Genomic DNA, 13,697 nt, shown 5'->3' on the forward strand with positions numbered 1-13,697 from the left:
TGATCTAATGGCTTAGACTGGGCTTCAGTATACAGAAGTAAGCAGTGGATGGAGTGGGGAGAAGATAGGAAAGCTGCCCTCTCTCACTTCCCACTTGAGTGACCAGGGATATCCCACTTATTTCTTCCTCTCCTTGCTTTGATATTCCTCCTGTTTGGGACTGCTTTGAAGGGGGTATCTGTAGAGAGCTCGATATCAGCAGCTGATTTTGCTTCCAGAAATATGTGGAAATCATCATTTTGCTAATTTGCTTCCAATTTGCATTTCAAATCCATGAGTTTCAAAGTGACTTCATATAAAAGGTACCCTGATGACAGAGCTTTAAAGAAAATGTGAATATGAAGTGACTAGTTGGGTAACAGAGACAAAGCTTCTTTTTATTTTTTTTTATTATCATGTACCTGGGGTTTTAGCAGGCTCTGAAAAGAGGGAGCTGCAGCAGGATGAGAGGCAAAGCATTGTCATGGCTTAACAACTGGTGAAAGGAAACACAATGCAGGAATAAACGTTGAGTTTTCTGAGCAGAGTGGTGTTCCCAGTAGAGCTGCACAGGGATGTGTGGTATTCAACAAGCTCTTAAACAACCTAGTGAAGAGGAGTGAACTGTGAGGTGGCAGACTTTGCAGGTGGTGCAGAATTACTTAGGGCAGCCAAATCCAAAAAAAGAGACCAGGAAGTTTTGCCAGAAAATGTCATGATGCCAAGTGAGCAAGTAAGAAAGGAGTATAAAACATTCATTGCAAAGTATCACTTAACTGAAGAAGTCTAATGCTGGAAAAGAATAGATAATTTGGAAAGAGTAAATTGCTGAAAGAGAGAAAATCTCTCTTCAGCAAGAGCAATACCATGAAACCTCGCATTATATAAATCTGCAGAAAGCTTATATCTTGAATGCTGGATGTTTTGTTAGCTCTTCCATTTCACAAAGGATTCACTAGGTCTGAGAAAGGTATAAAGTGTGACAGAGGTGATCAGAGGTATGAGGGAGCCTTCATAAGCCTGGAACATTTCTCTGCTTGTAAAAAAGAAGGAACAGTAAACATTTATTAAAGCAACTATTTATATGGAGGTGAATGGTGAGATGGTTATTCACAATTTCTCTTGACATAAAGAACTAGTGGTAACCAGTAGAAGTATCAGAAAGAAGGTTTGAGACAAATCAAGAATGTATTTTGCCTCACAGCATGTAATTAAATAGTAAAGCTCATGGTCAGTGCATATAGGAGAAATCAAATTATCAATAAGCTGCAAAAATCTAAAAACAAGTATCAGGGAAAATAAATCCATGAATGCAAGAGCAATCTTTGGCTCTGGCAGCCCTTAGGTCTCTTATTTTTGAACAGTGAGAAGTTATAACAAGGAAGCCTCGGTTTTTGGTTTTTATTTTTTTCTTTTTCTTGAACTGTCTTCCTAAGCATCCAGAGCAGAGCAGTACATGTTTTAGAGGATTTCTATTATCCTTCACTAATGCTTTTAGTAAAACATGCCTGCAATGGATGTTTTATTGCCCCAGCTGGAAGCTGTACTGGGGTAGCAGGCATTGCCCACACTGTTTGGCGCAGGCACGGGAACACACCCCAGACCAGAGAGGTGTGTTGTGGAGAGCCAAATGTTGCTCTTGTAAGAAGTATCGCTACTGTTGGGATGCTGTGAGTTGCAAGGCTGGGTGGTGTGACTAGGCTGCTGAGACGGCTGCACGGCACAGCCAGTTTGAGCATCGCTGTGGGTGGGCACCACATGCCCTTTGGCAGCGATAGTATCGCACACCTCAGGGCTGAGATGCAGTGCGGGGTCTCAGCCTGTTGCCAGGGTATCGGTGGTGGTGCTGCTGCAGTTCTCCCAGCCTGGGGACCCTCACCACTCAAGACAAGAGACAGTGCAGGAGGGACATGCAGTGCAGTCCAGCAGCAGAGCCAGGAGAGGCTACAAGATATAGATGTCAAACAGTGAGTAAGAGAAGAGATGGGAAGACACACCTGCAGGCTGCGGAGGTGGGTGGAAATATGTGTTGCCGAGCACCAGTAAACTGGTATTACTTGACAGAAACATCCTATAAACATTTTAAAAGTCTTGTTAACGTAAGCAAACAAGCTAGTCCTTCTCTGCAGGCTTTGACAAGCTATAACCTACTTTCATTTTCAAAAAGCTCAGCTGCAGGGTTGTTGGTTTTTGAAATAAACTTGATATGTGCTGAAGAAAATATCTTGCCAAATCCCACACAATTTGTTGCAGAGTAGTTGATGAAGCAGTGGGCCAGCAATGAGGCAGGGAAGGCAGAAGACAAGGTGGAGTGAATAAGAAAATACAGTGAAAAGGAAAAAGTAATTTAAAATGGACTGGAAGAAAAAAAATGTAGAAATACAAACAGTAGCAACAGAGAAGGAAGGGAGGAAAGGAGGAAGACAGAGACTGAAGGATAAAAGGCAGGGCTTATGATAGGTTGATATGGGTATAAAGGAAGAGATTATTTTTAAATACAGCTCGAAAAAAATGGAATCATTATGGAAAACTGTCCATCCATGTCCATCCTGTCCTTAGCTGTGCTACATCCAAATAGGTCACTTTTAAGAGGAAAGACAGTCTCAACAGAGAAGAGGAGGGAAGGAAAAGAAGGTAGCCATGTCTCATTGCTTTTGTTGCTGAAACTTTCAGCATGAAAAAATGGTCTTTCAGAATTAGTTGAAGAGGGGAAGAAAAAACATTGGTGATGAAGGGGAAAGGAAGTTCTATGGCACTGAGATTCCCTCAGTGCAGTCATCATCCAAAGAATGAGATGCATTTTTGTTTTTTCAAAACCCCCAGTGATATGACAGTGTATTTGTGTGACAGCTTATAAAGGAGTTGGTAGATACTCTGCATGCTGTCGAGAAGGATTAAGCAACTGATATACCATAGATGCTTATCAGTTTAAGCAAACTTTTATCACTGGTGACTGCTTTATAAATATTTAGTGATGTGCCTCGGAGGAGGTGTCCTAACTCAGTTTTGTTCTTCAAAAATCAAGGGGTAGTGCAATATCACGAAAACAGCCTAACATTTCCCTATTGCAAAGATTATATTTTCCAGGGTGGGATTTATCAGTTGTGTGTGGAGAAGCAGATGTTAAACCAGCTTTGAGAGTCGAACATGAAATTCCTGTAAAGTGCAATGACAACCTCGCCTGAGGCCTTGAATTGTCTAAAAGCAGCGATCTGCAAGGTATTTTTCAAGCAGTATGTAAATGAAACTAGCACTAAAATTTTCTCCTTAGTGCAAGAAGCAAAAGGACAGATAGCACCAGCTTATAGCACTGATAACAGGGTTTAGATCCCATTTCTGTCGCAAATGTCCTCTTTGACCTTAAAGGAGCTATGTTATCAGAGTTTGCATGTGGGTAGGACAGTGAAACGCGGTGTTAGTTCTGCACTCCACGTGCTGTTGCAGGACAAAAAATAGAAGCAAAAAGATAATGAGGCAAAGTTAAAACCACTAAAAATGCTTTGGCAGCAGGTGGAAAGGCTCATGAAGCTCCTTTTTTGACTGTGCAGTGACTTTACTGAGATCTAAATGGAGGCAAGCTGGAGCTATGTACCTCTCCTCAGTCCTCCTGCCACCCATAGGATCCCCAGGGCTTATGGACCCGTTCCTTAGCTCATAGATGTTAATCACTATCTGTTGCTGTAGCAGATATTGTTGGTGAAAGATGATGTAGATCCTACCATACCTATGGGCTAATAAAAAAATATTATATTAGATAAATGAAGGAATAACTTATATCTACCTACCTACGCTGTTGTGACTGTCTGGATTAAACAAAAGCAGTATTAGCCATGTATTTTTAGAGTTGATGATCACTCAGTATTCATGTTTAGGGGTAAATTTCAAGACTATAATGGAACTCACAGACATGACCTCATAGCAAATGATTAATTAACAACTAGCAGTGTACTAAAAGTCGCATTATTTATTCAGAGCCATTGTGAACCATGGCAGCTTAAGAAAGAGAAGAGTTTGCACAGGCATAGAAATAAATTGCAAATGCACAGAGATCAGTTTGCATTAAGAGAAGCGGTATAGGTAAGTACTGCATCTCCTGTTTCATGAGCAACTAAATGCATTTTGGTGTTAACTCTAAGGAATTTTTTTCATGGCTGCATTTGTCATCATGGTAGCTGTTTATGTCCACTTCAGCCACCTAGGAAGAATTCAAACAAAGCCTAAAAATACAAAAAACTCAGCATGTGAACATGGTATTGACACCAAAGTTGTACTGGGAGTAGTATTGTAAAGGCTGGCTAAAATATGAATCAAGAAAAAGTAGATTAGTCGAAGACACATTTGAGCTTAGGACAGTATTGCAACCCTGGTAATTTAAGTTATGAATAGAAATCATGACAACTGGATGTTGAGTATCTGGAAAGAGGGCCATATGACATGACAAATGGTCTCACTTCATCAGTGCACATTCATTAGAAAACCCATAGCTCTGTAAATGGTGCCATCCACTGACATGTGGTCAATCCCTAGCATTCAGAGAGTGACAAATAGAAAAGAGAGGAAGTGGCTTTTAGGCATTTTGTTGTGTTAACTGTTTATAAAGCAACATATTAAGTTATGCCCAGAGAAACTGTGGATGCCCCATCCTTGGAGGTGTCCAAGGCCAGTTTAGATGGGGCTTTGAACAACCTGATCCAGTGGAAGGTGACCCTGCCCATGGCAGGTGGTTGGACAATCTTAAAGGTCCCTTCCAACTCCAACCTTTCTATGATTCTATGATTTGATTGCTGAGTTTGTCTTTAAGATGTTTCATGTTTTGAAGCATTTCAATTCACCTTCATAAATCTGAAGAGAACTTTGCATAAGTGCTACTGGAAAAAATTAGCCATTAAAGTTGAACAGAGATATACTTTACTGTATCTTATCTGCCTTTATTAACTATCAGTGGAAGTGAAGTTTGCTTTTCATTTAATATTTTATAGCTCACACACAGATATACTTCGGAGAATGAGGTGCATGGCAGTGGTAACATAACCCAGGTAGTGGAAAACCTTTGCAAAGGTTGTTGTAAACATGAGAGAACTCAGAGTCAATCATACAAAGAACCAGGGAGAGCTAGGTTTGTACAGTACTGAAAAATAAAGAATGAAAAAGGCTCTTGTCTGTAAATACATGCAGCAGGTGGGAGGAAGGAGAGGAGCTATTTATATTAAAGAAGAATTCTTGGCACAAACCTGGTTACATATACACTGCCTAGGATTAAATGTGAGCTAGGAATCAGCAAATGACGTTGACAGTGGAGCAATGAGATTACAGTCCCTATGCTATGGGTGGGTTCATCAAGGCTCTGGTTGCAATATTGTAATGGAGATTGGGCTTTGGTTCCATTTATGCAATTATCAAACCTCTCTCTTGTGTGAAACAATACAGCATATTCTCCCCTACTCATGTCAGCTATTGATTGAATGAAAAATTATTTTTTCAATAATTTATAATCACTCTGATAATGAATAAACTACATAACTTGTACAAAACCTGGGCTGAATGAAACCTTTTAAAATCACTTCATTGTCCTGAATACTCTTAGCAAGGGAGTAATGGCTTTTTCAGACTTTCTTTCTCCTGGAAAATAATTGAACACTTATGCTCAGGCCAAATTTGCAGACAGAGTTTTAATTAGACTGCTATGGACTATAGTACCTAATTGCTGTAATTATGCAGACTACAGCCTGAATTTTTAGGGGTAGCACTGGCAGTTCTGGCACTTCCTCAGCATGAATGTTTCCCGTAAGTGATGGAAAACTCAGTGGTGGGATAATCTTGCTTGTGGGACTGCTTGGTCTGCAGAGAGCTTGTGAAACCTCCGTCCTTGGAGATAACTGTGTAGTTATTTCTGCTTGGAGCAGACAGTTGGACTAGAGATTTGCTAAAGTCCCTTCCCACCAAAACCTTTCAATGCCCCCATCAGAGAGCAACTCTGTCACAGTGAGGCACAGGTAAGCACCAGGCCAAAGGGGAGCAGAGTCAAATTTAGAGGCAGGTGAAGAGATGATAGCAGCCATGTGGGATGAGAAAGAGCTATAGCCTGAAGTGAACTTTCCTGACGGCAGAAACTGCAATGGCAGTCCTCTCTGCCCCCCTCCACTCCACCTGCAACCAGCAGGGCTGGGGGTGGCAGTGCCTTAGTAAAGTGACTGGCTTATGAGAACGTACCATTTAGGGCTCCCCAATACAAGAAAGACATTGATAAACTAGAATGAGTTCAGTAGAGGGCCATCAAGATGGAAATGGGCTGGAGTGCTTGCACTGTAAGGAGCAGCTGACGGAGCAGGTCTTGTTCAGCCTGTAGCAGTGGCAGTGAGGTCTCTAATGGCAGCCTGGCAGTATCTACAAGGAGGTTGCCAGGAAAATAAAGCCAGGCTATTCACAGTTGTGAGTGGCAAGAAGACAAGAGACAACAGGCATACATTGAAACAAAAGAGGTTCAGAGTGGGCACAAGGAAAAGCTTTTTCCTAGTGACATCTGTCAGGCAGTGGAGCAGGTTGCCCAGAGAAACTGAGCAGTCCCCATCCTTGGAAATTTTCAGTCCCTGACTAGATAAAGCCATGAGCAACCAGGTCTAATCTCAGAATTTAACCTGCTTTATCAGGAAGGCTGGATTGGAGAAGTCACTTCCAATCTGAATTACCCTATGGTCAGCCACTCCTCTTTGAAAGGCATCATGTCTTTGCTCTACTGCACATGGATGCAGCGTGCTCTGGGGAACTGAGCCAAAATCTAAAGGGATCACTAAGAACAAGGATGAAAAGAAGCAAATTCCTAATTTCACACCACATTGCTCTCTCAGGTCCTGTTCCTTAAGACATCAATGAAATAATATGGGTTGTTCTTACCCTTTGAAATTTTGTCCCTTGTGAAGACTAAGGTATATGGTGTTCTGCCTCTGAGAAATCCTTTAAGATTTGTCCACCTTCAAAACTGCACCCATTTCCACTAGCTATTTCAGGGTCTGAAGTCACAGCTGCTGCTTTGAAAAAAAGTCTCTGCCTTCATTCTTTCTTCACTTTCTGCTTGGTAGAAGTGAGTGCTTCTGCCTTCCCACGCACAGAGGATCCACCATCTGCCTGGGCAACAGCTGCACATTCATTCTTCTGTGGGCAGTGGGAGGCCTTGGGTCTGTTGAGTAGAAAAGGAAAACAGAATGCCTTCCTTAGAAATCAACTTTCAGTTCTGAAATATAGTAGCTGAAATTCATGCTACCTTTTAAGGAGAAAAACTCATGAATTACAGCAGCTCCAGCTAACAGAAAGCCTGAGAAGGTGAGGGAGGTTGGTTGTGATGCATGCATGAGGAATAAGGGGAGAGGCAGTTAAATAGTCTAAAAAGCATGGAAGGATATATGATGGGACTGCAAAAAATCAATCACAGTCTGAAGTATGGAAAGGGGACCATTTACATACTCTTTTATTTATTTAAAGTCTAGAAAACTTATGTACTTTCCTATTCAAAAGCAGAACTCTTTTCTTTCAGCAAAATGATAAAACTGAAGAGAGACATTTAAGTGGTTTTGCAGTGGGAGAAGGAAAGGCCAAAAATCAAATTTATCTTTGAAGAAAACAATTTAATCTAAACTGGAGCTGAAAGATTAGGTTGTACATCTCCATCTCTGACCTGGTTAAGAACTTTTAACGTCTTTAACATAAAGATAGCTATAACATATCATATAGACCTCTACTTCTTGGGTTTGTCATGATGGGCTTGAGGAGCCATTATAACAATGTAGTATTTGACCAATGTTTCCTGCTGTGGGATTAACATTACCTTGTTGCAACGTGAATTCACCATACACACATTTCAACTACTTACTGATAGGCATTGTAGAAAATGAGACAAGTAACTTTTTCCTGAAAGTATCAAGTACTAATGACTGTCAGAGGTGAAGTGGCTGAATTGACAGCCTTTCCAGATACATGACTAAGTGCTTAATGTGTTCCGCATGAATAATACTATTTGAACCAGGGTGCCTGGCATTTTAGCCTTAAATTGCTGGCAGTAAAAATTAAGTCAAAGGTCTTTGGTGATGGTGTTGTGTATGTATTTACAGAATGTGATTTTTCCTTCCTTCCAGGCTTTGGCTTTTGTTATTCTGTTATAAAAGGCCCTACTAATGCAACAGTCCTTGCTGGTTCAGAAGCCCGCTTTAATTGCACTGTGTCATTAGGATGGGTAATTCTCATTTGGCTGTCCAATGGAAACCCTGTCCTCACTGTCATCAATTCTCAAGGAGCTGTTGAAACATCAGACCGCTTCACCTCTCAAAATTATACCAGTAGCGATACGTTTACCTCGGAGCTCATCATCCGCAACACACAGCTGAGTGACTCTGGAAAAATTGAATGCAGCACCCAGAAACCTAATGAGAGCAGCTTTGCATTTCTTTCTGTTCAAGGTGCGTATAGCCATCAATAGAAAGCTATTTTAGTATATTGCACTTAAAGGAATCCTCTGATGGATTGCCCAAATTATCCCTGCAAAAGAGTACATGCTCTGGTTTACTATCCTTTGCCTCCTGCCCTCCTTGTCTTAATTTTACTTCCAAAGCAGGTTTCAGAGTCACATTCAGAGTGCCATTAACAAAGGTCTGAACTGCCTTTGTTTTTTTCTGTTGCATCTCTTATTCTCTGTGATTAAAGGCCCACCAGCACTCACTCAGAAATGACCTTTGGGCTAGAAACTGTACGGATTACCCCATATGCACATCTTTATACAAGAACCTTCTGTTGTCTTTAGGGCAGACCTCCCTCCTGATTTCTGACTCAACAATCAATCTGTATCCAGTTTGAATTTGATTTAATGGCCTGTAGAAGTAAAGCCCTTGAGACACAAGGCACTACTCTTCATATGATTGCTGCTGCAAATTACCATTTCCAAGGAACAAAACGTTCCTGTGTGTCAAGCCCCTGTGTATGAGCCTTATTCCTCCTCCCTGAGGCATCAGCAGTGATAAAGTGCAGCCAGTAAAGCACGATCTAATCACCAGACACTATCTATTTGTCAAGGAGATGCTTCATACAGTGAGAAAATACCATCACCTACCTGTAAAACTTTCCTGATAAAGCCTGAGCGTACTTAAAATTTAGAGAGAAACACTTTCATTCCATTATGTTGTCCTTCACCTGGAGATACATCAGGATGGGTAAAAAGTGTGATTTTCTGCTTTTTATTGGAAAGATGAGACTTGTGCTTTAGACACACTGGACAACATCCCCATGAAGTTGGAATATCTGCATGTTTATATCATGCAGATGGTATATCTGTGTTAATAATGATTGTTTTTTTACTTCATATCTCAAGTCATAGCTATTTCTGGGTAGCAAGATAAGATTTAAAACTCTCAGCAGGAAAGCAATGCAGCCAAATATTCTGAAGGAACAAAACATCTTTTCCCTCCTACAGTTAATGGATCTTTATTCATCAAAAATAGCACTCTAACAGTAACAGAGAACAAAACAGTTGAAATTGTTTGTGAAGCCTTAGGATGGGCTCCAGCTCCAGACATTACTTGGATGACAAATGACTCTTTCATTGATAAGTCAAGGTATGTTACCCAGCAAAGTCAAGGATCTAATGGCCTCCACAATGCCCTGAGCATCCTAACTTTGACTCCGACGGACACTGAGGTTTTGACTTGTTTAGCTGACATAGAAGCACTCCCTAATCCTCAGATTGCAACGATAACTGTTATTTTTTGCAATTCTACTATAGGTAAGTGAATGTTTGTTGTACTTTGCCTATATGTTTTTTCAAGTGCTTTTTCTTTGTTTATTTTGAGAAGTCTTTTATTTGCAAATAAAATACTATGAGATAAGCAAAGGTGATAGAATCAAGACCCAGTAGTCACAACCTGAAAAATATTTGGGGCTCAATTCACATCTGTGAGAGGGCTGGTACGAGTCTAATGAACTACAAAATCCAAATTCGGACTGAGCAAGGAAAACAAAGCAGTACATCTGCCACTGACTTTTACACTGCTAATAAAACAGGCCCTTGTTCCTTGACCAAGTAAACATTCAATGAGCTTAGATTTTAAGTATCTTTGATTAGACCATGCCTGTCATATGAACATTATTTGTTAGACCTCATTTACTTGAAGCCAAACTCTCAGGTGAAATTGTTCCCCATAATATTCAATACCAGTTTTGCCACTGACTTGGAAAAAAACCCCTAGATTTTACTCCCAGTTTCTGCACACAACCCAGAATATATTCTGTACTAACACTTCAGGTGCAAACAGAAAGTTCTCCATATGAACAGTGTCCAGAAGTGATGGAGCTGTTGTAGTATAGTGTTAACATCCCCAGGGCTGCACTGAGGCTGGCATCTACTTGTAGTGTGTAACCCTTACGGTAGGAAATTCTTTACCTTTTACCTATCACTTATCTGTTATAAGACAATCTTTGTACTTGGTGTATTCATCCATTACAGAACAAGAATCATAAAGAGAAGCTGTATATTCATGGGCCTTATCTCAAAGTCTACTTAGTTCTTCTTAGCACGTTTCTTTCATACCTTAGAGGAAGGCAGCAACATATGTTGAATTCTTTGGACGGTGCATTTGTTTGCTTTTTATTGCCTTTTATTTAAGGAAATTCAAGGTCACTTAATACAAGCCCGGATGTTGGGCAAATCTCTTGAGAACAATTAGCAAGACCTTTGATAACCCTAAGTATTTTTGTTAAGGTTGTCAGCATTTTTTTGGTAATGCTGCTAATCTTTTGCCTCACTGATATCCTATGAAAGCAAAATTCTATAATTTAACACATTCACAGTACTGGGAAGTTCATGAGGAAAAAAGGTGATTTCATCTGGTCTGCGCTGCCAGCATGAAACAAAGCAAGGGGGACTATCACTGCAGATCTGTTTCACAATCTAACAGAATCCTATGAAAAATGTTTTTTCTTTTTCAGATCATAACACAGTAAGAGCAAGTAAGAGAAATTATCTCCCTGAGGCTTAGCAGTGTTTAATGCAGCTGAGGGAGACAGTACTGGCTTTAAGAGCATTTCTCTGTTGGAACTAGCCAAGTGCCTCAACAGTCAGGTAGAGGAGTCTCAAGACAAACTGAACTTGAAGTAATAATTGCATGGCAGGGAGTAGGGGTAGGTACACTGATATAGTCCACCCTGCAGTGACATTCCTTCTATTAATCTTATCCTGTGGTATGGGCAATGTGTATATTACATGGAGTTTTTTCGCTGGGGCCTACGCCTCCCCAACTGTCTTCTGTGCAGGACGGGGCCTCGAATCTACAACTCTCTTTATGATGTAGTGAACACTGGGAACTTGTGTAATCATGCTTACGGCTTCTCTCAATGAAATAATTATTCTGTAATGGGTGAACTTGACACATACAAAGACATTCTTACAGTGGATTGATGAGGTGTTTAGTATATATACGTTTAGTATATATAAACAATTGAGGAGGTTGGGTAACTGTGCCTTTAAGTTCAAGTCATTATTAGCAAGCCTTTTCTGGAAGTATTTGCTTTGTAATGCAGTTGAAAAAGGTCATTTCACCATGTTTAATACAACCTCTTTGTTGTAAGATTGCTTGTAATTACTGACTAAGCAAAACAGAACCATCCTGAGGAAATTAATAAATTCCCCTGCCTACTTATTTGTGAAGTACCGAGGGATCCACTTTCAGTTTCCATAGCTACTCATTGTAAATCAGAAAAGGAGAAAAACTGATGTCATGAAGCACAATTGGTTTACAATTAGTGATTGTGTCGGACCATCATTCATTTCTCTTTGGAAAAATCATTGTGCAGCAGCAGACACTGGTAATTTGTCAGGGTATGAGAATATCAAGTCTTTAAATTATTAGAATGAAATAAGGACATGGCATTTATGACAGAGGAGGATCTATTACGTATATACTACACTTGAAAACTCAGAGCTTCTCTGATTTTTCCTATACAGATTCAGCTGTACCTAGCTGTTGTCAGGAAAGAATATGACTAGTTTCAGACATTTAAGGAGTCCTTCCCAGAATGACTACAATATCAATTTCAGCCTTCACTTAAAAGCTTGAGGAATTGAATTGCTCCATGTTCCTCACAAGCAACACCTGTCCATTCATAACAACTGAGAACAAAAAACTGAGCCTTCTTCAGCCAGCCATCTCCTCGGCAATCGATACCTTAACCTCCTGCTCCTCTAGATCAGTCTTCATCTCACACCTTTCCATACAGGGTGACGCATTTTTATGTCAGCCACTCCTTCCTCCACAACTGCCTCACTCAGTGGTGTTTGGCTGAGCCACAGATTTGGAAACTCCTGTGGAGTTATCCCAGCAGATGCATTCACAGAGTTGTTGCTGGGAAATGGGTTCCATAGCAGAGTCCCTTAGCTGGGCCCAAGCTCTCTTTGGTGTCAGTGTTGACTTCATGTGGGCTTTGACCTGTGGAAATTGAACATAGGATATCTATAATAAGACTGAACTTCCTTAGCTTTTTAAGTTAGCCAGAAAGCTCCAAAGTGTCCAAGCGAGATGCAGCTTTTCCCAGTCTCATATTTATCCTGGGTTATCGACACGTGCGAGGGAAAAATCCCCTTTTCTGCAAATTCCTAGCCCACAGAAAGTTTTGGGCAGCTTTGGGAGGAGCCAGAGGTCTGGATAGCAGCAGAGAATGGGTCCTATAGAATGAAGAAGTGGCTTTGTCCTCACCAAGCACCTCATGGTGTAGATTCACTAGTGGGGCTAAAAGGGGATTAATGCTCTCATGCCCTGGTGCATCTCTCTTGCACTCCTACTTACGTGTTGAGCTGGCAGCTCCTGCATTCATACCTCTTAGCCCCAGCTCCTATTTCTTTCTGGACCCTCCAAGGCTGTGGAGAAACTAAAATGCTGAAGTGCTGGATAGTTGTGTTCGGCTCCGTAGATCATCTTTTGGCATGTAACCTGAACTTGATGGAAAGCAAAATGCCTCAGTGGGGCAGCCAGTCTGGAGGTATAGGCCAGTGCAGATGTGCTTAGCTCCTCCCTTCACATTAAGATTAAGCTTTCCCCTATAGCTAAATAGCTGTCTTTCATATTTGAGGCATCCTGAAATCCCTGTAGTATGCTTCATGGAACAAAATATGATAAAATAGTTATTTGTTGCAGTACTCTAGATAAAAATACTATTAACAAGATTATCATCAATTGTAACCATAACTGATTACAGCCTACAGAATTAACTGCTGGTTTGCAGATTACTGACTGTTTTTTTTCTTTAATAGAAGAAATTTAAATTTTGCTGATTGAGCACCAGGATTAGAGAAGACTGGAACAAATTCCTTAATCATAATAACCTGAGTTTTGGGGAGTGTAGACTCCTAACAGAGGTTCAAGCTTTGTAGGAGGCTCTGGTCTCATACCTTTGCAGTCTAAAACCTCCAAACCAGAAATATATGCCCAAGGAAATTTGTGGATAGAAAGGATTTATTTAATCCCCTACCACAGGTAACCTCGCAGATACTCTGGTTCACATATCATGGGAAAAGTCCTGACACTGTGCAGCTGTGTACCAATTCCAGAGGTTTTCTGCTAAAAGTGGCCAAGCGATCATTAACTGGGTCCTCTAATGAGGAAATGACAATCATAAAACCCAGTGCAACAGAACGAGTTTTGTCAAGTTTGGATGTCTCTCACATCTGTAATTTGGATTGGAAGCTT

At 40.7% G+C, this 13,697-nt stretch overlaps 2 protein-coding genes across 4 annotated transcripts in view; both read left to right on the forward strand.

Moving 5' to 3' along the window:
* Positions 1 to 13,697, forward strand: part of SH3BGR (SH3 domain binding glutamate rich protein) — a 614,594-nt gene that overhangs the window by 72,980 nt on the left and 527,917 nt on the right. The gene's annotated exons all lie outside the window — the stretch shown is intronic.
* The window catches only part of IGSF5 (immunoglobulin superfamily member 5), a 32,780-nt gene that overhangs the window by 289 nt on the left and 18,794 nt on the right, over positions 1 to 13,697 (forward strand). For all 3 annotated transcript variants that reach the window (XM_069872154.1, XM_069872163.1, XM_069872146.1), the window contains exons 2-3: positions 8,106 to 8,426; positions 9,434 to 9,742. In XM_069872154.1, coding sequence (XP_069728255.1) covers positions 8,106 to 8,426; positions 9,434 to 9,742 — 630 coding nt within the window. The remainder of the gene's footprint in view (positions 1 to 8,105; positions 8,427 to 9,433; positions 9,743 to 13,697) is intronic.

The sequence above is a fragment of the Phaenicophaeus curvirostris genome, chromosome 1 (genome assembly GCF_032191515.1).
Source record: "Phaenicophaeus curvirostris isolate KB17595 chromosome 1, BPBGC_Pcur_1.0, whole genome shotgun sequence".
Lineage (NCBI taxonomy): Eukaryota > Metazoa > Chordata > Aves > Cuculiformes > Cuculidae > Phaenicophaeus > Phaenicophaeus curvirostris.